Source organism: Capricornis sumatraensis, chromosome 11, assembly GCF_032405125.1.
Source record: "Capricornis sumatraensis isolate serow.1 chromosome 11, serow.2, whole genome shotgun sequence".
NCBI lineage: Eukaryota > Metazoa > Chordata > Mammalia > Artiodactyla > Bovidae > Capricornis > Capricornis sumatraensis.
In genome coordinates, this window is record NC_091079.1 from 19,997,311 (window position 1) to 20,021,871 (window position 24,561).

General features: G+C 57.3%; 2 protein-coding genes across 4 annotated transcripts in view; one reads left to right on the forward strand and one right to left on the reverse strand.

Moving 5' to 3' along the window:
* DGAT1 (diacylglycerol O-acyltransferase 1) lies at nt 1-9,834 on the forward strand. The gene is made up of 17 exons (XM_068984021.1): nt 1-211; nt 3,749-3,836; nt 5,789-5,829; nt 5,909-5,994; nt 6,087-6,139; nt 6,354-6,459; nt 6,541-6,654; nt 6,755-6,829; nt 6,900-7,003; nt 7,088-7,126; nt 7,213-7,254; nt 7,328-7,372; nt 7,447-7,559; nt 7,646-7,711; nt 7,784-7,871; nt 7,949-8,011; nt 8,086-9,834. Exons 1-17 carry the CDS (start codon nt 21-23, stop codon nt 8,239-8,241), a joined length of 1,470 nt encoding a protein of 489 aa, XP_068840122.1. The 5' UTR covers nt 1-20; the 3' UTR covers nt 8,242-9,834.
* Nucleotides 9,744-24,561, reverse strand: part of HSF1 (heat shock transcription factor 1) — an 18,570-nt gene continuing 3,752 nt past the window's right edge. Inside the window, exons 2-13 of one of the 3 annotated variants that reach the window (XM_068984019.1) lie at nt 14,564-14,672; nt 14,157-14,293; nt 13,796-13,920; nt 12,578-12,653; nt 12,450-12,511; nt 12,267-12,363; nt 12,045-12,181; nt 11,694-11,963; nt 10,591-10,696; nt 10,446-10,511; nt 10,280-10,349; nt 9,744-10,212 (exon numbers count right to left, since the gene is read on the reverse strand). In XM_068984019.1, coding sequence (XP_068840120.1) covers nt 10,007-10,212; nt 10,280-10,349; nt 10,446-10,511; nt 10,591-10,696; nt 11,694-11,963; nt 12,045-12,181; nt 12,267-12,363; nt 12,450-12,511; nt 12,578-12,653; nt 13,796-13,920; nt 14,157-14,293; nt 14,564-14,672 — 1,461 coding nt within the window. In that variant the 3' untranslated portion in view covers nt 9,744-10,006. Of the gene's footprint in view, nt 10,213-10,279; nt 10,353-10,445; nt 10,512-10,590; nt 10,697-11,693; nt 11,964-12,044; nt 12,182-12,266; nt 12,364-12,449; nt 12,512-12,577; nt 12,654-13,795; nt 13,954-14,156; nt 14,294-14,563; nt 14,673-24,561 lie in introns of all 3 variants that reach the window. The other 2 variants (XM_068984017.1, XM_068984020.1) reach the window with 2 other exon arrangements.

A 24,561-nucleotide genomic window follows, 5' to 3' on the forward strand; every position in this document is an offset into this window, starting at 1 on the left:
GCGGGGTGCGGGCTGAGGCCATGGGCGACCGCGGCGGCGCGGGCGGCTCCCGGCGCCGGAGGACAGGGTCGCGGCCTTCGATCCAGGGCGGCAGTAGGCCAGCGGCAGCGGAAGAGGAGGTGCGGGATGTGGGCGCCGGAGGGGACGCGCCGGTCCGGGACACAGACAAGGACGGAGACGTAGACGTGGGCAGCGGCCACTGGGACCTGAGGTAGCGGTGCGCGTGACCCCTAACCTTTGACCCCTGATACGGGGCCACTGCGACCCAACCTGGTGCCCCAGGCCTGTCGGCGGCTGCTCGGACTTGAGTCCGAGAGTCTGGCGCCGGGACTTTGCGTGCACAGCTGTGCCCCTCTGGCCTCCGCGGGGAAACTTAGCGGGAGGTTGGGGGCGGAGGGTCTCCTGCCGGGGACACCCAGGTACGGGGGCCGAGGGGAGGGCAGCGGCTCAGCTTCTAGACGCCCTCCCTCTGCTTTCCTTAAGTGGGTTCTGAAGCTTTCCCAGGGTGATCCCACCACGCACAGTGTCCTCTACCTGGAAGGAGATACGGGGGTCCCTCCTGAGGGCTATGAGGGGTGCCTTGTGGGTTGATAAAGCTCCCGGCAGGAGGAGGGTGGACCGGCGGAGAACAGGGGCAGAGGCAGTGCGAGATTTCTCATCCCTTGCAGACCCTCCAGAGAATGGTCTTCACAAAGGTCCCTCATCCGTCACCCGGCGATTGACTGGCCTAGGGTCCTGCTTATTACCAGCACAAATGCCTGCTCTAGGGTCAAATTGGGTCCTGTAATGGGACCCTCACCCCTGGTTGGGGTGCAGGGGAGGAGTCGGAAGTGTGCACACCCACAGGTGGGCGCGCTGCTTAGCTGAAGGACTGATGGGAAGGAGTTGGGGGAGCAAGCTGTGGCTGAAAGGGAGGATCTGACCTACGTGGGCATCGGCTAAGTCCTGCTGGCTGCCTCCAGGCGCCCCCTTTGCCATCCTTCACGCCCCTCCCCCCAGCCCTGACCTTCATCCTGGTCAAGGGCTCTCAGGGGCTCTGGCTTTGGGATCAGCTCCAGAGCTAGAGGTTATCAAGGAGGAAGTGGGCAACAGGTCAGTCAGCAAGGATTTGCTATCTTCTTCACTGGGTGCTGTGGGGAGTGGAGGGACAAGGGCAGCTGGGGTGCAGGTACTGTCTCTGCCCTTGAGGGGCACACAGTTCACCTGAGAGATAAGATAGCCTCAGCCCTGAAGAGTGAGAGCAAAGGTCGGGCGCAGAGTTCAGGAAGACACCATGGGGAAGGTGGCTCTGTGAGGGGTGCTGGCTTCCTACAGTCCCTGGGTGGTCCTGAGGGGCGGCTGCAAAGGCCAGGAGGCCCACAGGCCCCTCTGCCCACTCCTGGGAAACTGGATTTGGGGTCACTTTGTATGAGGTGGGGGCGGGTACCAGCTTTGGGCCAAGCTGTCACCCTGGATGGGCCGTCACTTGCCTGCTCTACACAGGCCAGATGGGCAGAAGCCGCTCCTGTCCTCTTGGTGGCCCACCTTCGAGGTCTGGGCCCTCGGGAAGAGGAGCAGTTGGTGGCGAGGATGGGCCACCGGAGCCCCTCCTGATTTCCAGAACACGCAGCTGTGTGTGCCTGTCCCCAGGCCACATGCCACAGGGCTGGGGGCCTCCTGGGGCAGGACTGGGCCTTGGTCTTTCTACTCTTGGTATCGCCTCTGCCTCCCCGCCTCCCAGTCATCCTCCTCCCACCTCTGCCTCCCTGCCTGTTACTCTCTTCCTCCTCGGGCTCTTCCGGACACTTCCTGCTCACCTAGGTCTGGGCAGGCGGGGTCAGGCACCGGGTGTGAGTTCACTCCTTCCGGCAGCGAGGTGCAGCTGTGTGCCAGAAGGAGGGCCGCTGCTGTTGCCTCGCCTCTGAGCGCGTCTCTTCCAGGTCCTCCACACTCCCCTGTGCCCGGACGCCTGGTGCGTCCTACAGCCATTGGTTCATGGGCCCTCCAGGCACGGCTTTCTAGTCCAGAGCCTCTAGGCTGGGTGCAGGAAGTGCTAAGGAGGTGGCAGCCGGGAGGTGAGCTGGCACCCTGTCCCTCCTTGTTCTCTCTGGCCCTGGAGCTGGACCGTATGGCCCCGCACGTGTGATCCCCACTTGGGGCTGTGCCTCTGGGCAAGTTGGGAAGATCGGTGAGCCTCAGTTTCCCCATGTGCCCGCCTCCCAGTGCTGATGTGCAGGTTGAATGAGGTGCTGACTATGATGAATTCGAATGGCCCTGCTGGCTGGGTGGGACTGGGGAGCAGGTGGGGGCTGCTGGGGGGCACAGAGGCACAGCCAACACCTCAGTCAGGGAGAGGGTGACAGAGAAGCTCTGGGTGAGGCCCCACCTCCATGCTGGCCATGCCTGCTGCCCTTTGGTCCACTGCAGTGAATTGTGCCATGGGGCTGGACCTCTGTGGGGATTGGTGGGCAGTGGGCTTCCTTCCCACTTGGGGCCTCTGACCTCTGGGGGCAGGGTGCTGCCCGGGTGGGATGATCGGAAGGCTGGTAGAGGGACCTGAGGGGTCTGTGTGGTGGCTGGGGGCAGGCCTCAGGAATTTGACAGCAGGGATCTGGAAAAGCTTGAATAATATTACTTGTTGTCAGGATTGGGAACTGCTTCCCTCCTCCCTCCCCCACTTTCATCTTAGAGACTGCTGCACATCCGGTCAGTGTGGTTGTCTTGGTGGCCTCCAAGGTGGCAGGGGTCACACTGTTGTGAAATCGTTCCCTGGGTGTTTGGTGCAGACATGGACATGCAGATGGTGACTGGCAGGTTGTAGCATGAGGCGGCTTTGGGATGGTTCCAGTGACAGTGAGTGGGCTGGATCGGGGGGTTCTGGGCAGGTCCATCAAGCGGATACCCACCTAGACTGTCCTCTTGGGGTAGTTGGGCCTGGGAGCCCTGCTCGCCTCGCCAAAATGCAGGTGCAGAGAGTCACGAAGAAGAGGGCCTGGGCAGGGGCAGACTGTCAGCGCTGTCCGGCTGAGGATGCTGGCACCTCGTCCTCCCCAGCTGTCCGAGTGCTCACCCCAGCCACCCCTGGAGGCTGGCTGTTCTCCGGTGCCCCACTCCGGTGCCCCACTCACATGTGTCCACAGGAGGGAAAGGGAAGCTCTGGCCTCTCCCCTTACAAAACTGGAGGCCTTGCTCAATGCCCTGGACAGCCTCCTCATGGCAGGGCGGTTGGTGGGAGGTGGGGCTGCTGCTTAGAACCCACCAGCAGGGCTGGGCCTGGGCTGAGCTGCGACCCTCCACCTCTGCCTCCAGCTGAGGGTTGGCTTCCATCTCCCCTAGGCCCAGCACTGGGCGCAGGGCTCTCAGAGGTGGGCTCTGAAAGTCCCCTGCTGGCTTCTGCAGTGGACTCCAAGCGCCGAGCCCCCAGGGGGCTCGTGTGGCCCTCTGCCCAGGCAAGAACGTGGTGCTCACCCTGCGAGGCCACGTGAAGCCTGGGTCCTCCCCTCCGGAAGGGCCAAATGGAGGTCATGGGTGGTTTGAATGGCGGCCCCTGGGCTCCCAGGATACCAGGAGGGACCAGCTGCTGTGGGGAGGTCTGCCCCCTCTCCACTTCCGTCTTGCATCACCAGCTCCTGTGGTGGCCCCCCCACGCCCCTTCCCCCAGTGGGAGCAGCAGGCCCTCGGTGGCCCTGCCCGAGGAGGGGGATGTGTGGGCAGCGGGGCGGCCTTGCTGCCATATGCTCTGCTCCGAGTGTCCATCTCCGCTCTCCAGGTGTCACCGCCTGCAGGACTCCCTGTTCAGTTCTGACAGTGGCTTCAGCAACTACCGTGGCATCCTGAATTGGTGTGTGGTGATGCTGGTATGTAGAGTGGCACCTTGGAGCAGGGGTCCTGACGGCCTGGACTGGCACACGGCCCCTACTGGGGTGGGTGTCTGTGCTCGTGTAGCTGGGGTGAATGGAGCTCTGGGCTGGCGGTGGGGGGTCCCTGGAGCAGCTGTACCCCGGGACCCCATGGGGAGCATGCTCACTCCATCCCTGCTGAATCCCAGTAGATGCCTGCTGGATTCCCAGGGAAGCCTGGGAGCCGCTGAGCTGGGGTCTGTGCCCCAGGGGGCACTGGAGTCTCCCCAGGGGGCGAGAGAGAGTAGGCAGGGATGGTCCGGTGGCCTTGGGTGGGGGATGGCTACTCTGTGGGCCCAGGCCCTCCCTGACAGCACAGGTGAGTGGTCTTGGGGGTCCACGAAGAACTTCCTCTTCTGTTCCAAATTGCCCTTGTGGGTGTGGCATGCCTGGGTGGTCGTGAACCTGGGGGAGCAGGGTGAGGATGTGTTTCTCAGCCCAGCCCACAGCTCCAGGCCGCACTCTGCAGGACTCTGGCCCCTCCCTCAGCCCTGGAGGGAGCAGGACTGGAGTCCTGTGTCCGCCTCACTCTGACCTGGCTGAGGCCACTGCTGCGGGGCCCCAGCAGGCCTGCCCAGCAGCAGCTGGAGTGCAGGAACCCCAGGGGCAGCCTTCAGGGCAGGGCGGGGCGGGGTGAGGCCCGTCTGGGCCCAGCCCCACTGCTCAGGGCTGATGTGGCTTAAGGCCTTCGCCCCTCCAGCTGACGTGTCTGCCTGCCCTGGGTGTGGCTCTGGAGGCTGTGTACCAGGGGCCCCCATGCTTCTGTTTGTGGTCCCAGGCGGTCCCCTGGGGAGCGGTAGGGGCCGTGTGCCAGTCCAGACTCAATAGTCCACGCGTCCTGGTTTCGAGGCCACGGCTGGTTCAGGACTGTGGCAAGGCGGTTGTGCAGGGCAGGCCCTCAGCAGCCTGTCTGTTCTCCTGCAGCCCCCCGGCCTCCTGGCCCTTTGGTGCACCCACAAAGCTCCCCCCACCCAAGGAGCTGGGGCCGCCTGCTGCGTCCTCTCGGCAGCCTGGGCTTCCAGGTGGGTGGGCCTCTTAGCAGCTCCAACTCTTGCCTGCGGTGGGCTCTCAGGACAGGCAACTGCCAGTGGGTGGACATTGCAGGACCACGTGTGTCCTGGTAAGCTGGCTGGTTAGGCATTTAGATGGGGGACAGTGTGGCAGGTGGCCCCTGCATTTCTGAGCCTGTCATCTCCTTGGGAAGCCTTCTGGGAAGGGGATTCCATCCATGTCGCCTAGAGAAGCATCACTTTTCCACAGAGCCTTCTGCAACCCCCGTGGGGCCTGAACCTTGAGGGTGGAGGCGGTGGCCCCTGCCCCTGCAGAGGGCAGCCAGGCATCTGGCCCCAGGCCACTGGCAAGAGCTCGTTGTGATGGAGGATCCGTCCTTTGCTGCTGCTGTAGGAGCGGCCGAGGCGGGTGGGGGTGTGAGTAGGGGTGGAGACCCAGGCCCAACTTCCCGGGCCCTCAGGACAGGCCCGCTCTTTCCCACCACCCAAGGGCGTGGGCACACCCCGCCTGTGGGGATGGGCCCGGTTGGTAGGGCGGAGCCCTGGGCCGGTGGCAGCGTGCAGGCAGGCTTGGACTTCGCTGCGGCTTGGGGCTGTCGCTGTGGCCAGGGGCACTGACCCGCTCAGTGGGACGGAGGATGGCTGCTGGGCAGCGGGTTTCTTCTGCCGTGGCGGCACAGGCACCTGGGGTTGCAGTTGGCTCCAGACGGGCGGGGGCTGTGTGCCCCTGCGCAGGCACACAGGCCATAGGTGGGGAGTCTCAGAGCTTGGCGTGAGGTCCCGCAGGGCTGGGCCTGCAGGATGGAGGCTGCTGTGCTGAGCTGTGGGTGCTGGCAGGAGCTGGGGTGGGTGTTCTGGGGCCGAGGCTGACAGCATTGTGTCCCTCTCTCTCTATCGCAGATCTTAAGCAACGCACGGTTATTTCTAGAGAACCTCATCAAGTGAGTGGGCCCCAGCCCGCCCCAGCCCCTGCCACCTCACCCCTTGCCCACGCAGACCCTCACCCACCTGCATCTGCAGGTACGGCATCCTGGTGGACCCCATCCAGGTGGTGTCTCTGTTCCTGAAGGACCCCTACAGCTGGCCAGCTCTGTGCCTGGTCATTGGTGAGCTGGGTGCCCAGGAGGCCTCAGGCCAGCGGTGGGCGGGACAGGGCTGACCTGGGCCTGAACCTGCCCTGGGTTGCTTCTGTCCTCAGTGGCCAATATTTTTGCCGTGGCTGCGTTCCAGGTGGAGAAGCGCCTGGCCGTGGTAAGCAGTGCCCTCACACCCGCCCCTGACCTGCCTCAAGGTCCTTACTAGTCAGGCTTAGGGCGGGCCACCAGCTGGTCCCACTGTGCTTCAGGGTGTCGGGCCTTGCGTGGCCTTCCTGGGAGGGGCTGCACCTCAGGCCTGGCGGCCCTTCCCCAGGGAGGTCCTCTGAAGGGAGGGGGTCCTTGGCTGAGTGCTCTGCCCCTCACCCCAGGGAGCCCTGACGGAGCAGGCGGGGCTGCTGCTGCACGGGGTCAACCTGGCCACCATTCTCTGCTTCCCAGCGGCCGTGGCCTTCCTCCTAGAGTCCATCACTCCAGGTGGGCCCCACCCCCGCCCCCCGCCCCGGCCCACGCTGTCTCGGCCGCGGGGGGCGTGGCCTGAGCTTGCCTCTCCCACAGTGGGTTCCGTGCTGGCCCTGATGGTCTACACCATCCTCTTCCTCAAGCTGTTTTCCTACCGGGACGTCAACCTCTGGTGCCGAGAGCGCAGGGCTGGGGCCAAGGCCAAGGCTGGTGAGGGCTGCCTCGGGCTGGGGCCACTGGGCTGCCACCTGCCGCGGGACTGGCAGGGGCTCGGCTCACCCCCGCCCCGCCCCCTGCCGCTTGCTCGTAGCTTTGGCAGGTAAGAAGGCCAACGGGGGAGCTGCCCAGCGCACCGTGAGCTACCCCGACAACCTGACCTACCGCGGTGAGGATCCTGCCTGGGGCTGGGGGGGCTGCCCGGCGGCCTGGCCTGCTAGCCCCGCCCTCCCTTCCAGATCTCTACTACTTCCTCTTCGCCCCAACCCTGTGCTACGAGCTCAACTTCCCCCGCTCCCCCCGCATCCGAAAGCGCTTCCTGCTGCGGCGACTCCTGGAGATGGTGAGGCGGGGCCTCGCTGGCCAGGGTGGGCGGGCCTGCCGGCACCCGGGGCTCAACTCACTGTCCGCTTGCTTTCTCCCCCAGCTGTTCCTCACCCAGCTCCAGGTGGGGCTGATTCAGCAGGTACGCGGCCCGGGCTGGGAGCGGGCCGGCGGGGGGCGGAGGCAGGGCCTGGGGCCGTGGGCGAGCTGACACTGCGCTTTTTGCAGTGGATGGTCCCGGCTATCCAGAACTCTATGAAGCCCTTCAAGGTGAGCAGGCAGGCCTGGCAGGGTGGGTTCCGGGGTCAGGGCTGAGGGAGCCAGCTGTGCCCTGTACCCACAGGACATGGACTACTCCCGCATCGTGGAGCGCCTCCTGAAGCTGGCGGTGAGTGGCCTTCTGGGTGGGGGCGCGTGGGGGCGGGTGGGGCTGTCCTGGCACCTGGCACCCGCTCCCCACAGGTCCCCAACCACCTCATCTGGCTCATCTTCTTCTACTGGCTCTTCCACTCCTGCCTAAACGCCGTGGCCGAGCTCATGCAGTTTGGAGACCGCGAGTTCTACCGGGACTGGTGGTCGGTGGCCCCGCTGGGGTGGAGGTGGTGGGGGCCCCACTGGGGCTGGGGCCTGAGCCCCTGCCCACTCCGCCCTGCCCCTGCAGGAACTCCGAGTCCATCACCTACTTCTGGCAGAACTGGAACATCCCTGTTCACAAGTGGTGCCTCAGGTAGGTGTGCACCTGGGGGTGGGGCGGGGGTGAGTGTCCCGGGCGCCCGGCCCACTGCCACTTCCCCCCCAGACACTTCTACAAGCCCATGCTCCGGCGGGGCAGCAGCAAGTGGGCAGCTAGGACGGGGGTGTTCCTGGCCTCTGCTTTCTTCCATGAGGTCAGTGCACTGAGGGCACGCCCTGCCCCTGGGGGTGGGGCGGGGCAGGGGCTCGGCTGACGCCCCTCTCCCCCCAGTACCTGGTGAGCATCCCCCTGCGCATGTTCCGCCTCTGGGCCTTCACCGGCATGATGGCACAGGTGAGCAGCCCTGGACCCCCACCTGCGAGCCCACCCCGTGGGCGCAGAGGCTCACTCCCGTCCCATGTCCCCAGATCCCGCTGGCCTGGATAGTGGGCCGCTTCTTCCGTGGCAACTATGGCAACGCGGCTGTGTGGCTGTCACTCATCATTGGTCAGCCAGTGGCCGTCCTGATGTACGTCCACGACTACTACGTGCTCAACCGCGAGGCCCCAACAGCCGGCACCTGAGCCCCTCCAGGCTGGTTCCCTCAGGGGTGTTGGACTGCTTTGCCTCACCACTTGCCGCTGGACTGGAGCCTGCCCCCAACCTGGGTGCAGGGGAGGGGCCTGGCTGGTGGAAGCTGCCTCCTGGCCCCCACCAGGCTTCTCTGCCCGAGCAGCTTCCTCCTGCCAGGGGACGGCAGGCCCAGCGCAGCTCTGGGAGGTGCCCATGCTCTGGAAACCCTACAGATCTCTCCCGAGGGTCTGAATGTGTCAATAAAGTGCTGTGCACAGTGAGCTCCCTCAGCCTCCAGGGCACAGGGCTGGCAGGAGAGGGCAGCCCTCCCACATGGGGCCATGCTGTGGGAAGGGGGCCCCAGCGCCTGGAGCGGAGCTGGGGCTGGGGTGACCCTCCCTGCCTCACAGGGCTCTGTGGTCAGATGTCTTGCCCTGTGAGGTGGAGCCTCCGTGCTCTGAGGCCCCGTGCCTGAGGTCTGCACACAAGTGGATTCAACTTGGGCCAGGCCAGACCAAGGTGTGAAGAGGGTTAAGAACAGGCCAACTTGAGGGGCAGCAGACTCCAAGGCAAGGCTGTACACACAGGTCCCTGCGCACAGACTAGTGCTGGGCTGCTTGGACGAGGCAAGTGGCCTGGCCCAGTCCTCATGGAGGGCCTCAGGGCAGAGGTTGGCCTGATGCTGGGGGCTCCCCGTTTTTCCATGCCCTCACCAGGTAGTTGGGTGTGACCCTCGGGATAGCTTGGTCCCAGAGCTTGCCATTCAAGAGCTTGGCAGTGAGGCAGGGGCAACCCTAGGCTGTTCCCCTCCTCTACTGGCTCTGCTGCCTGGGTTGGAAACCCTGAGGCTGTGCCAGGCAGGTGTGCCCTGACAGCCAGTCATGACCCAGTAAGATGGGTGCCTGAGGTGCTGCCTGGGCAGCGGACCCAGCTGTACTGCCCCTGCCCCAACTAGAAGCCGCTCCAGCCCATGGTGGTCATCTGGGCGCGAGAGGCTGGTTGGCTAGGGACTGTTTGGTCTACAGCAGGTGTAGGCAGCGTCTCCCTGACCCCTGCTTCCTAGGAAGCCACCACCCTGGGCCCTAGTCATCAGCAAGGACGGGGAAGAGGGCTGAGCTGGGGGTGCAGGGCACCACGTGGGCTGCTCCGGCCCACCGCCTCCATCACATGCACCTCTGCACCCCCCCCCACTGCCTGACTCGGGGGCGGGGGGCGCCTGTGCTTCCTTCACTCCAGACCCATGGTGCTGACCTGGTGCACCCACCTGGTTCTCTAGCATGGACCTGGCCACAAGGGCTCCTGTGGGCCTGCGCTGATCCCGCCCTGGTCCCTTCATAAAGAACTCGAGAACATGCGGCCCAGGGGAGCCAGCAGGCTCCAGACTGCTGTGTCCGTCTGCCTCCCTCCAGCCCCTTCCGAGACATTGCGCATCGTGGCTCCCCCACCCTGCCCACACAGGCAGGAGGAACAGACAGGGAGACCACACACAGAGCTCGTTGTTTATAAATCTCTGCCTGGCTCATCGGTCTGTTCGTCCATGTATATATCTGTATATCTCTATGGAAGGGGCAAGGGGGACTCGTGTAAAAATCCAAAATACAATTCTATGAACACCTGCGTCCTGGTCAGTCTGAGTGTGGCCGTGAAGCCCAGGCGAGCTGTGGCTCACAGGGCTAGGCCCTCGGTGCTGGCCGGGGGCCACGACCCCCCGCCGGCCAGGGGACCAGGCTCCCCAACAACCAGGCCCGCCAAAGGCTGGTTCTCCTCCTGGGGCTTCTAGGAGACAGTGGGGTCCTTGGCTTTGGGGGGCTCTGAGCCCGTCAGCAGGGAGATGGTGGGGTCATCCGAGTAGTCGTCTCCCTCGGAGAAGTAGGAGCCCTCCCCCAGCTCGAAGAGCACCGGCAGGTCGCTGCTCCCCACGTCCACGGAGCCTGGGTCCAGCAGCAGCAGGGGCTGGGCGGTGTAGTGCACCAGCTGCTTCCCTAGGGGTGGGACTGGGTCAGGGTGCCAGTGGGGCTGGGGGGCGGGGGGGCAGGGGGCTCTGCTCACCTGAGTCTGGGCTGCTTTTCTCTGCCTCCAGAGGTCTGGGGGGCTCCTGGGGAGAGAGGAGCTCCTGGATCTGCTGGGGCAGCAGGAGGGAGCAAGGTAAGGGCTCCCGTTCGGCCCCGCCCCCTGGCCCCCCAGCCCCACCCCCCCCCGCCCCCGGCCTACGCACGCTGGCCAGGCTGCTGTCCAGGTCCGGCAGGCTCATGTCGGGAACCGTCACCGAGGGGCTGAACAGCTGCAGGGAAGGGGGGGGCGGTCAGATTGCCCTGGGAGCGGGGCGGGCTGGGCGTGGGGCGGGCAGGGCTGGGACTCACATCCAGCAGGGTGCTGGTGTCCACGCTGAAGCCATGGGTTGTCAGCATGGTCTGCAGGTTGTCCAGGTTGGAGTCCATGGCGTCCAAGTGGTCACTGAGCTCGGTCCTGGTGAGAGGGAGGGGACTGGGTGACGTGGCATCCAGGCACCCCCAGGTGAGTCCTGCAGCCCTTGTGTCCAGCTGCCAGCCTGCCCTGCGCAGGCTCACGGGAGGCCCTGAGGTGGGGCCCTGGGCCCGGTGGGGCTGGGACACTTGGCCATTACAGTGGTGGCTCAGGCTCCCTCATCACCGTGAGGCCCCGTAAAGCCTCTGGCAGCATGTCAGGCTGGGTCAGCCAAAATGCCAGGGGGCTGAGGAGTTCAGAGCTCAGAGGGGCCAGGGCCCCAGCTTCTCAGGTTCAGCAACACCTGCCCTCAGCACTGGAGGACAGCAGGAGGGTGGAGCTGTGCTCGGCCGGGTTGAGCCAGCCTCACCCAGCACACGCCAGGAGAGAGACTCGGCCTGCCCCCGCAAGGAGGCCAGGCAGCACCTCGGGGCGCTGCCTCAGGCCCCAAAGGTGGGGGGGCGAGCCTGTTCACAGGCCGGGCGGGGGTCTGCTCCGAGGCTGGGGAGGGGCCCGAGCTCTGGCGGAGCCCTCCTCCCTCCCCAGTAGGACAGCGCTAACCCTGGCTGGACTCGGCCATGCAGAAAGGAGGAGGGGCAGGGGAAGAGGCGGGCGACCCCAGACATCTTTGGAGTGCGAGCCAAACTGCAAGATAGAAAGACAAGAGCCCCCCACTGCCGGTGGGGGCCAGGTGGACTCCAAGCCCCCTCCCCGCTTGTCCACCTCTGGGGCGGCAGGATACACAGACCAGGCGGCCTGGGGAGGGCAGCTCAGGGGGCAGGGGCGTCCGCCATGCACCTGGTTCCCACAATGCAGGGGCTGTGGGACCCCCCGGCTGGCATGTCTCCCTCCCCAGCTCCGTGCTCTGGGCCAGGTTGGCCAGCTCCCCCCGCTAAGTCCCGTGCTGAGGGCCTGAGGGCCACGCGTGTCCAGCCCTGCACTGTCTTCGTCGGAGGCCCCTGCGCTTCCAGAGACTGCAGGGTGCCTGGAAGGCACTCACTTGTCCAGGCAGGCGACGCTGAGGCACTTCTCGGGAGCTGAGGCGGGCAGGGGTGAGGCGGGGCGGCCCCCAGTGTCTGCGAGGGGTGTGGTGGAGGCGGCGGGCGTGGGCTCGCTCTCCCGGAGGATGGAGTCAATGAGGGTGGTCGGGGACAGAGGCGTCTCCACCATGGAGGACGGTCGGCTGGGACTGGCACCCTCTGCCCGGGGGCTCTGTGGTGGGCTTGGGGGCTCCTCCTTGACGCGAACCAGGGGACTGCTGGACAGGGGCCTGTCCGTGGGGCACAGGCGTCAGCGGGTGCCTCTGCCAGCCCCACCCGCTCCTGCCTGCAGGAAAGGCGCTGGGCCGCACCTCTCATCTACACTCCTGCCTGCAGAGGCCACGGGGCTGCCGGGGGCCAGTTCAGTGATGTCGGAGATGATGGGTCCGGAGCTGGTGACAGCGTCTGGGGAGTAGAGGCTGGAGCCGCTGTAGGCTGGGGAAGCGGCCTGCCACCGAAGGGAGGTGAGCACGGTGGTGCGCGCTACGCCCCTGCCCCCGCCCCCACCCCCACCCCGGGCGCCCGCAGCTCACCGGGTAGGAGCCTGGGCCGTGGATGTGCTCCAGCGAGTACTGCCGGCCGTACTTGGGCATGGGGTGCGCGGGGCTGCCGTCGTTCAGCATCAGGGGGCTGTGGGGAGGGGTGGGTGAGCGGCGGCCTGGCCTCGTGGCCCCCAGGTCGCGGCCCACGGGAGACGGGTGTGCCCCGTGCCTCACATCTTTCTCTTCACCCCTAGGATCCGGTTTGACTGCACCAGCGAGATGAGGAACTGGATGAGCTGCAGGGGGAGAGGCAGTCAGCCCGGTGTGGACAGGGCCCCCCTCCCCGCCGGCCCGGTGCACACCTTGTTGACAACTTTCTGTTGCTGGGCGTGCTTCTGCCGCAGACTGGCCACCTCTCGCCACAGCGCCTCGTTCTCACTGCAGCAGACCGGGCGTGGTCAGCGGGCGGCGGGAGCCCCGGGACATCCTGCTCCACCGTGCGCCCACCCACTGGCCCATCCCTGCCCGCTGCTGAGCACGGGCCAGGGGCCAGGCTGAGGCCCCAGGGCCCTCTCTGTCAAGATGGCAGAGCCTCCAGGCTCTCTGCCTGGACCGAGGATGGGGCTCCAGGGGACGGAGGCAGTGCAGCTCTCAGGCCACAGGGCTGCGAGTGCAGGTTCCCCTGTGCTTTTCGGGGGTCAGAAGTGGCCTTAAAGAGCGCAAGGGGCCGCCGCAGCAGCCCACGCCCTGCTCAGCACCAGTATGTCTTCTTGACAGGCGGCAGACCCTCCTATGCTCACTCTAAGAGGCGCCCCTGTCCTGTAGGCCAAGGCCACCTGATCCCACCTCTGAATTCCAGCCAGCCAGGCACTCCTGCTGGGGTCTGACATGAGTAGTTAGGCAGGGGTTGGAGCCTCCTCCACGGTCTGGGGGTGTGACGGCCTGCCCCGAGTAGCTTTGAGGCCACCCCAGGCTGGGGTGCTTAAGGGCCCCAAGTACATAGGAGGAGATCTAAACTGGCCGCTATGGGGGTACTGGCAGTGGGAGGCTCGGGGTCTAAAACTGGTTCTGTGGCGACCAGACGTGCCCCAGGGAGAAGGGGTCTAGAAAAAACCTGCAGTGCCTCCTGCGCCAGGCCCGATGAGAGGTGACACACACTGATTGGTGCCAGGCGCATGTGTGGGCAGCATGAGGGGCCCGCTGGTGCTTGGGCCCAGCTCTGCGGGCTACCACGGGACCGCACCTGACCCCACCTCCCAGGAAACGAGTCCAGCCCGGCAAGGCCCAGGAGGCCGTGCAAGTCCAGACGTGGCCCTGGCCCGAGAGTGGAAGGCCCGGAGCCCGTGGGACCAGGGCTGGGGAGCGGCCTCACCAGCACCGCCTCCTGCATGTCACTGTGCAGGAGGCCTCTCACGCCCCCACCCCATCACTCCGCACGAAGTTCTTTCCAGAACCTTTTGCCTGGGGCAGGTCTGGTCACAATAGAACCAGCTTTAGACTCCCCCCAGGCTGGACCCCCCACGGTAACCCCAGTATCCCAGAGGAGGCACACCCTGCTCCCACGGCGTCCCAGAACCTACTGCTTCATGGCCAGCAGCTTGGAGTCCATGCTCTCCTGCTTCCCCTTCATCAGCTGCACGTCGGTCAGCAGCTTGGTAACGCTGTCCTGGCGAATCTTTATGTCCTCGCTCCGCAGAGTGGACACCTGGGCCCCCGGGGGAGCAGTCACTGAGGTGGCCTGGGGGCAGGGCGGGATACAGCAGAAAGGGCCGAGGGGCTGCTGGGGTGGAGGGGCCTTCGCTGGGGTGGCCAATGGGGGATGGGCAGCCGGCAGGAAGCAGGCTTGGCACAGCTAGGTCAAGGCAGGCCAGCGAGTAGACGCTGCTGTTGCCGGCAGCCTGGGCGGAGATCCGAGACCGTGGGGGGAGAACGGCTACTCACACTGGTCACTTTCCTCTTGATGTTCTCGAGGAGCTGCTCCTGGCCTCGCAGGAAGCACGGGTGCTGGAACTCGGTGTCGTCCCTCTCTGGCTTGACCAGGCCACCCTGCTCGATGTGGACCACCTTCCGGAAGCCATCTGCGCACAATGGAGTCAAGGCACTGCTGCCTCAGGGCTGGGGTCTCACCCCTCACTCCAGGGAGGCCCCTGCCCCAGGGAGGACGGAGGGAGGCCCCGGCGGGCAGGGCCTGGCTCAGGGAATGCCCAGCACTGCCCTCCCAGAAGCCCTGCCTGTGGTGGCTGGGTGGTCTTAGTCTCAGGGAGACTCCCTGAGACACCCCTTCCCCTTCAGCTGCATGGGCTCTGGGCGGCGCGGGGCCCTATGCAGGGCCAAGGCAGTACACTCACACATGTTGAGCTGCCGCACGAAGCTAGCCATGTTGCTGTGCTTGAAGTACTTGGGCAGCACCTCCTTGGCAAACTGGCCCTGGTCCAGCACGTGGAAGCTGTTCCCGCTCTGCCAGGAGACATGGGGGTCACCACAGCCTCCCCGTGCAGGGGCTGCACCCCAACCCTGGGCTGGGTGACAGTTTTCACCTGGGATCCCACATCCCTGCTGGAGGCCTGCCAGGTCACATCTCAGCACTGCGGGCCCTTCCCTGAGGGGCCCCATGTCAGCGCTAATCTGCAGTTTTCCCCTACCAACAGCTAAGATCCCAAATGGAGGCAGCCAAGGAGACGGGACCTAACTTCAAATCCTCGGGAGGAAGACAACACAATTGTGCTCAGAACTGAAGTTTTGTGGTTCTTCTGGGAACAGAGATGAGAACAAGATGAAAAAACCGCTACGCTGCTCTTTCATGTCCATCCAGACCTCGGTCCAGAAGCTCCCAGGGGGGCCGAGGCTGGGTGGGCTGGGCACGAGCCCCGCTGGGGTGCGGGAAGGGGTTGGCGGGGAGCAGGATGGGCCCCGTGGTGTCAACATGGACGCATGCATGAAAAGACACAATGGAAGTGTGTGAGCTGAGGGGAAGGGTGGAAAAGGGACCTTCTACAGCTTTTCTCCTCCACAAACACAGTAAGAACACCAGCAAAAAATGTCAGAATCAACTTCTTCAGAACTCTGAAAATGACCCATGAGGAGAATTTATTCAAGAAATGGTTCAATCTCAGTAAGATCCGAGAACTGTGGCATTCTAACTTGCCATGTCCCTCCTCCTCTCCTGTAACTGAGAAAGCCAACAGCTCAAATCACGGTGGAATAAATGTTCTGGCATCCATGGAACTAGGGCTCATTCAAGGCCTGCAGTGTCTCCCTGGAAGGCTCCACCTCCAAGGCTGTTTTTGATCTGACCTTTTATGCTGAAGCTCTTAGCAGAAAAAGCCTTTTCCCTAGAGATGTTTGCTGAAAGCATCAAGAAGGAATTTTAAACTCATGATGAAAAAAAAAAACCTAACTCATCACGCCAAACACAGTGGACCACAGATGAAGAAAACTGGCTAGCCAGGAAACGTAAAAGAGCTAAGGAACGAGATATCAAGAAGAGCTTTGAAAAGCTCCAGGATATCCCTGGGATCCAGAAGTCACATGTGCATATACAGCTGTGTGCATGTCCGGGAGAGGTCCAAGGCGGCTCTGTGTAAGCAGGAAGCTGGGGAGAAAGTCAGGGTACCAACGACGTGGCTGGGAGCTGAAGGCACACCCAGCACACACAGTTTACCGCAGAGACTGGGAGATTTATTGCTTCCAGGCATTAAGGAACACGCCTGCTCCCCTCACTGAATAACCACTGAGCTCACTGCGTAGGCACCTCAGTGATCACACACAGCAAAGAACACTAGTTGCCTAGAATTAATTCAGAAAAGCCACTAGACAAACAAACAGCAACAACAGGAAATTGCAACAAATCCTGGTGGGCGGGGAAAATATGATATTGAGTTTAACAGATGCCATACTATATTAATGGAAAACCTTTCAACAAAACATTCTGAGACACACAAAGAGACAAAGTATGACCCACACCCCGGGAAACAAGCAGCCGGAAGAGACCGTCCTCAAGGAGGCTCAGATACTGGACTTACTAGATGAAGACTTCAAATTCAAGTATTTGAAATATGTTCAAAGAACAAAATAAAACGGTATCTAAAGAAATAAACACATAAGAATGATACCTCTTAGAAGAAAGTATAATAATAAGACAGAAATTACAAATATGAAAAGTCCTGGAGTTGAAAAGTGTAACAAATTGGATTTAAAATTCCCTGAGGGGCTCAAGAGCAGATCTCAGCAGGAATAAGGTGGAACCAGCAAATGTGAAGGAGTATCGTCAACTGAGATTTCCTGACTGAGGAACAGAAAGAGAAGTGAATGAAGACAGTGACACACGGGACACCAGCAGAGACCAACACACGCATAAAGGAGAGGGGCGGAAAGAATATCTACAGAAATAACGACCCCAAACTCCCCAAATTTGATGAAAAATATCTGAGAAGCTAAACAAATTCCAAGAAGGATAAACTCACAGAGATTCACATCTAGATATCCATAATCAAAAGACCAAGGAAAACTCTTTAGAGCAGTCAGAACCAATTCATCACACATACGGAATTCCTAATAACAGTTCCTGAATATTCACTGGAAGAACTGATGCTGAAGCTGAAGTTCCAATACTATGGTCACCTGATGCAAAGAACTGACTCGTTAGAAAAGACCCTGATGCTCGGAAAGATTGAGGACAGGAGGAGAAGGGGACGACAGAGGCTGAGATGGTTGGATGGCATCACCAATTTGATGGACATGAGTTTAAGCAAGCTCTGGGAGTTAGTGATGGACAGGGAGGCCTGGCGTGTGCACTCCATGGAGTCATAAAGAGTTGGACATGACCTAGCAACTGAACTAAACTGAATAGCAGCTCATTTGCCATGAGAAACCATGCAGGCCAGAAGCCAGTGGGATGACATGCCAAAAGTGCTGAAAGAAAAAAGCCTTTTTCTTTTGGCCAAGAATTCTATATCCAGCAAAACTATCCTCTGAAGATGCCTGGGAAGGCAGCTACGGAGATCCTGTGAACCACTCTAAGGATAAACAAAGCATAAGTCACCTAGTCTCTGGAAATTGTCTTGAAGGCATTTAACAAATGAAGAAACATTTATTCAGGAAAATCTAAAACTCAACAAAAACAGTGGACTATGGCATTTTTGGCCACAACCTGCTTCCTCCTCCTCCTCAGAGTTCACCTGGATTGATGGCACACTCTGGGGGGACTTTGGCCTAGAAGGTGGGGATTTCTTACCCCTCAGTTTACAATCAGCACTTTCTGTATCCTCCTGAGAGGGTGAGGGGGCAGGCCACCAGCATCTCTCATCTTGCCCAACTCAAAGGCTGAGGGTCCCCTTCTTCATTCTGCCCCCATTTACAGAATGGAGTCTCTACCCAGGCATGACAGCCTCAGAATACTGGGGCTTCAATCACCCTCACCCCAGTTAGCCTTAATTTCTTTTTCTTGTCTTAAGGCACTGGGTAGGACTTCCAATACAAAATCACCTAGCACTGGTGAAAACAGATTTTATGCCTTGTTCTGATCTTATGGGGAAAACATTCAGGAGCTTACCAACAAGTATGATGTTAGGTGTACAGTTTTTGTTTTTGTATCAGGCTGAAGAAGGTCCCTGCTATCTCTAGTTTCCTGAGTGATTTTTTTAAATATCACAAACATCAAATTTTGTCAAATGTTTTTTCTGAAACAAATAATATGATTGTGTGCTTTTTCTTTAGATTGTTAACATGCTGGTTATATTGATTTAAAAATCCTGAGCCATCCATACATTTCTGAGATAAATCCCATTTGTTTTGACATTAGTCTTTTTATGTACTACCAAATTTGATTTGCTAAAGTTTAATTCTTGCCTTGAGAACCCTATGAACAGTATGAAAAGGCAAAAAGATATGACACTGAAAGATGTCGGAAGGTGCCCAATATGCTAATAGACAAGAGTGGAGAAATAACTCCAGAGAATGAAGAGACAGAGCCAAAGCGAAAACAATGCCCAGATGTGGACATGACTGGTGATGGAAGTAAAGTCCAATGCTATAAAGAACAATACTGCATAGGAACCTGGAATGTTAGGGCCATGAATCAAGGCAAATTGTAAGTGGTCAAACAGGAGATAGCAAGACTGAACACTGACATTTTAGGAATAAGTGAACTAAAATGGACTGAATGGGTGAATTTAATTTTAGATGACCACTGTATCTACTACTGTGGGCAAGAATCACTTAGAAGAAACGGAGCAGCCCTCATAGCCAACAAGAATCTGAAATGCAGTACTTGGGTGCAGTCTCAAAAATTACAGAATGATGTCTGTTCATTTCCAAGGCAAACTTCAATATCACAGAAATCCAAGCCTATGCCCCAGCCACTAATGCTGAACAAACTGAAGTTGAACAGTTCTATGATGAGCTACAAGACCTTTTAGAACTAATATCAAAAAAAAGATGTCCTTTTCATCATAGGGGATTGGAATGCAAAAGTAGGAAGTCAAGAGATACCTGGAGTAATGGGCAAATTTGGCCCTGAAGTACAAAATGAAGCAGGGCAAAGGCTAACAGAGTTTTGCCAAAAGAATGCACTGGTCATAGCAAACACCCTCTTCCAACAATATAAGAGATGACTCTACACGTGGACATCATGAGACGGTCAATATCGAAATCAAGTTGATTATAGTCTTTGCAGCCAAAGATGGAGAGGCTCTATACAGTCAGCAAAAACAAGACCTGGAGCTGACTGAGGCTCAGATCATGAACTGCTTATAGCTAAATTCAGACTTAAATTGAAGAAAGTAGGAAAAACCACTAGACCATTCAGATATGACTTAAATCAAATCCCTTAAGATTACACAGTGGAAGGGACAAATAACTTCAAGAGATTAGATCTGACAGAGTGCCTGAGGAACTGTGGACAGTTTCATGATATTGTATAGAGGCAGTGATCAAGACCATCCCCAAGAAAAAGAAATGTAAAAAGGCAAGATGGTTGTCTGAGGAGGCCTTACAAATACCTGAGAAAAGAAAAGTAAAAGGCAAAGGAGAAAAGGAAAGATATACCCATCTGAATGCAGAGTTCCAAAGAATAGCAAGGAGAGATGAGAAACCCTTCCTCAGTGGTCAATGCAAAGAAATAGAGGAAAACAACAGAATGGGAAAGACTAAGAGATCTCTTCAAGAGAATGAAGAGATACCAAGGGAACATTTCATGCAAAGATGGGCACAATAAAGAACAGAAATGGTATGGACCTGACAGAAGCAGAAGATATTAAGAAGAGGTGGCAAGAATTCACAGAACTATACAAAAAGGATAATCACAATGGTGTGATCACTCACCTAGAGCCAGACATCCTGGAATGTAAAGTCAAGCGGGCATTAGCATCACTATGAACAAAGCTAGTGGAGGTGATGGAATTCCAGTGGAGCTATTTCAAATCTTGAAAGATGAGGCTGTGAAAGTGCTGCACTCAATATGCCAGCAAATTTGGAAAACTCAGTAGTGGCCATACGACTGGAAAAGTCCCGCCTTTCATTCCAATCCCAAAGAAAGGCAATGCAAAGGAATGTTTAAACTACCACACAACTGCACTCATCTCACATGCTAGCGAAGTAATGCTCAAAATTCGTCCAGCTAAGTTCAACAGTATCTGAACCGAGCACTTCCAGATGTTCAAGCTGGATTTAGAAAAGCCAAGGGAACCAGAGATCAAATTGTCAACATCTGTTGGATCATAGAAAAAGCAAGGGAATTCCAGAAAAACATCTACTACTGCTTCACTGACTAGGCTAAGCCTTTGACTATGTGGATCCAAACAAACTGGAAAATTCTTAAAGAGATGGGACTATCAGACCACCTGACCTGCCTCCTGAGAAATCTGTATGCAGGTCAAGAAGCAACAGCTGGAATGGGACATGGAACAACAGAGTGGTTCCAAATTGGGAAAGAAGTATGTCAAGGCTGTATACTGTCAGTCTGCTTATTTAACTTCTATGAAGAGTACATTATCCAAAATGCCAGGCTGCATGAAGCACAAGCTGGAATCAAGATTGCTGGGAGAAATATCAACAACCTCAGATATGCAGATGACACTACCCTTATGGCAGAAAGTGAAGAGGAACTAATGAGCCTCTTGATGAAAGTGAAAGAGGAGAGTGAAAAAGCTGGCTTAAAATTCAACATTCAAAAAACTAAGATCATGGCATTTGGTCCCATCAGTTCATGGCAAATAGATGGGGAAACAATGTTAACAGTGACAGACTTTATTTTCTTGGGTTCTAAAATCACTGCAGATGGTGACTGCAGCCATGAAATTAAAAGACCCTTGCTTCTTGGAAGAAAAGTTATGACCAACTAAGACAGCATATTGAAAAGCAGAGACATTACTTTGCCATCAAAGGTCCGTCTTGTCAAAGCTATGGTTTTTTCAGTAGTCACATTCACATATGGATGTGAGTTGGACCATAAAGAAAGCTGAGCATGGAAGAATTGATGCTTTTGAACTGTGGTGTTGGAGAAGACTCCTGAGAGTCCCTTGGACTGTAAGATCCAACCAGTAAATCCTAAAGGAAATCGGTCCTAAATATTCATTGAAAGGACTGATGCTGAAGCTGAAACTCCAATACTTTGGCCACCTGATGTGAGGAACTGACTCACTGGAAAAGACCCTGATTCTGGGGAAGATTGAAGGCAGGAGGACAAGGGGACGATAAAGGATGAGATAATTGGATGGCATCACCGACTTGATGGACAGGAGTTTGAGCAAGCTTCGGGAGCTGGTGATGGGCAGGGAAGCCTGGCGTGCTGCCGTTCATGGGATTACAAAGAGTCGGACACAACTGAGTGACTGAAATGAACTGAACTGAGTGACTGAACTGCAAGTTTTATGAACATTATGAAGGATATTGGTCTGTAATTTTCTTGTGACAGTTTCGTTCTAGGCATTTTGATCTTAAGATTTTTTAGCAAGGTTCATAATTTCTCACCCTCGGTGAGTTTTGATAGTTTGTGCTTTTCAAGGAATTGGTTCATTTTATTAAGTTCACATGCATAGAGTTGTCTGTTGTACTTCCTTATTACCCTCTTCCTGCCTGAGTTGTCTGTTGTGATATACCCTCTGATGGCCATCATGTTGGGAATTTATGTCTTTTCTTCCTTGTCATGCTACAAGTTACCAACCTTTTCAAAGATTCAGCTATGAATTCGTTTATCACGTTTTACTGTTTTCAGTTTCACTGGTTTTTCTTGTATTATTCTCTTCCTTCTGCCTGCTTTGGTTTTACTCTGCTCTTTTAACTTTCACGTGGAAGGTTAGAAGCAGTTCTTATTTCCCTTTAGGCACTACTTTAGGTGGATCTTTCAGAAAGGAAGCGTCTGGTGGACGGATGGGGAATGTTGGCACAGCAGATGGAGATCCTCAGATGGAAGAGGAGGATGAAAGCAAGGCTCCTGTGGAGGCTGCCCTCTCATGAGTCATGATGGTGGTGGCAGGTGCCACTGAGCCTCAGCTGTTTTAGGAAGTTAGTTTGGAGGTGCCTGGTTACACAGCTGTAGATAATATAACCAGTACATATTCTGCAGTGTTTAGAGCACTGTATTTCCATTGTCAACAGCTCGTTACTAGTATGTGGAATCCGAATTCATTTCTGTATACTGGCGTTGAAGCCTGTGACCTCAGTAAATTCACTCATTAGTTTTAATAAGGTTTTTGTAGATTCTTTGGGATTTTCTAAGTAAATAATGATGCTTTCTATGTATATATTTTTAATTCTAACTTTCCAATCTTGATGTCTTTATGTATTTGCCATATTGCCTGACCAGGGCACCCAATACACCATTATCCTTCTTCTGCCTCCCCTGAGAAAACTGTCAATGTGGTGAGTTACACCAGTCTTGAGTGTTGACCAGACTTCCGCTTACAAGGTCGCTTTCAGCCCAGGCCTCACGCCGACTCTGCTGGGAAGTCAGTCTCATTCTTGTCCTGTTCTTCCACATGCAATTTCCTTTCTTTTCCATGCTGCCTTTAAGATTTTCTCTCCAACATTTGTTTTCAACACTTTGATAGTGACATGCATAGGTATATTTTGTGTTTTTATCTTCTTTGGGAGTCAGTGCAGTTCTTGGATCTGTGGGTTTACAGTTTAATAAAAAAATTCAGGAAAATGTCTAGCTTTTTCTAAAAATAAAGAAATAAACCAGTTATTTCCAAAATTTTCCTCCATCCTTTGCTCTGGAACTGTGTGTCAGCCCATGTGGTATTAACCCTGTAAGGCTCTGCTCACTTTTTTCACATTCTTCCTCTCTGTGATCACTGTGGATAGTTTCTTTTGCTAGCGTACTGTTCAGTGATCTTTTTTTCTGTAGTTTCTAGTCTGCTGTTTAACCCCCTTCAATGACTTAATAAAGACAAGCTTTTTATGTTAGAATGTCAGATTTACCGAAAAGCTGAGACAGTAGAGTTCCTATATGTCCCTATTTGCCCCAAGTGTCATAGCGATATGCTTCATCCTTAACCAAGGCCCTCATTTTTCTCAGATTTCCTTAGTTTTTACCAAACATCCTACTGTTCCAGGACATCATCCAAGACAGTATGTGACATTCATGTTTGCTTACGTCATGCTTGACTAACAATCTCTCAGACTTCCCTGGTTTCTGACGACCTTGATGGTTTTGAGGACTGGGCTGGTATTGTGTAGAATGTTGCTCAATTTGGATCTGTCTGACGTTTTTCTCTCATGATGAGTTGAGGTTACATAAGTTTCTGGAGAGGAAGACCACAGAGGTGGTGTGCGCGGCCCATCACGGCATGTCAGGGCACAGCTGTCAACGTGACTCATCACTGCTGGCAGAGGCCTGCCTGTCCGGCGCCTCCACTGTGCAGCCCCCCGCCTCGCGGGACTTCTCGGCAGGAAGGCGCTGTGTGCACGGGCCACCTCTTTGAAGGGGAAGTGAACACAGAGGTAACCAGCAGCGATTCTTCTGCAGCGGACACTTGTTCCCAACACATTCTGCTTATCCGCCTTCCCTCTCACATCTACTTCTTAGTCTTAAGATTTTCGCTCTACATTCTCTAGCACACAGAGCATTTTAGTAACTGTTTTAAGTTGCTAGTTCCCTGCTAGTCAGTCCCACCACAGCTGGTCTGTTACTGTACCTCCTTTGTTACCGGTGATATCCTCCTGCCAAGTGGCCCATCTATTAGTTTCAACTGGATCCCAGACACGAGGAATGTTACCACATTGTGTCTGAGTTCAGTCGTCCAGTCGTCGTCCTTTCAAGAGGGCTGCACCCTCAGTTCTGAAGGAGGGGATCAGCCTGATCCTTTCAGGCTTGTCTTTAAGTTCGTTCACACCGTGTCAGGGCAGCTTTTTCTCTGGGGCCAATACAGCTGCACCCTCAAGCCTCGGCTGTTCTGAGGCGCAGGGCAGGCTCTACTCAGAGCAGACTCTACGCCCCAGCTGTGAGGACTGGGACGGCTAGGCTGGCCCCGGGTGGGCCTAGGGTGCCCAGCACACAGCTCCTAGTGCCTGTTCTTTCCCTGGAAGGTTCTTGGGCAGTTGCCCAGGTCTCACGCCACCAGCAGGTGAAGCAGCACTTAGCCAAGACCTGTGGGACCTCTCGCATAGCTCCTTCTTGCTAGTACCAGGTTCTGCCAATTCTGGCTGCCTCAGCTTCACCAAAGGCCAGGCTCTCAGGGTTTGAACATTGCCTCAACAGAAAGCAAGGGCTCGCCTGTCCTTTCGTGTAACAGACCTGAACCCTGTCGGAGGGTGAGTCCATATCGGGTGTGTCCTGCCAGCCCAACCTTAAGGGCTGTTAGAAGCCTGGGAGGCCTGCTGGTGAGTCCCTCACAGGACCCAACGCCTCTTCCCTCTTGCCTCAGGAGTTCAAGGCCCCTCCTTCTCTGCTGACCCCATGTCTTTCCTGAAGGTCTTGGCTTACCCTCAGACACAAGAGGGACTAGTGATGGGACATACGGCAGGGGAAGGGAGAAGCTGATGCCCAGCTGCTAGCTGGCGAGCAATGCCTTTGCCTCTGAAATGCAGGGCTTAGTGAATATCCAGTCTTGCTGTAAATCTGGAGCCTGTGGCCCCATTTCCTACAGAACTGTGAACACCCTGAAATGTATACAAAGTTCTGCATATGTGCACATCTTTATAGAGGGAGGGTCTGTCTGTGAGCAGATTCTCCAAGAGCTCCACATCAACAGGATTAACCACCACGGTGACTCCAGTGGTCCACCTGCACCTTTCAAGAGTCTGCCCAGAACAGAAGGCCCGTCCTAGTCCTCCAGCCAAAGAGATGGGTCTGCGTGACGTGTCCTGGGAGTCACAGGCAGGCAGCGGGCACCCGCGTGCAGTGAGA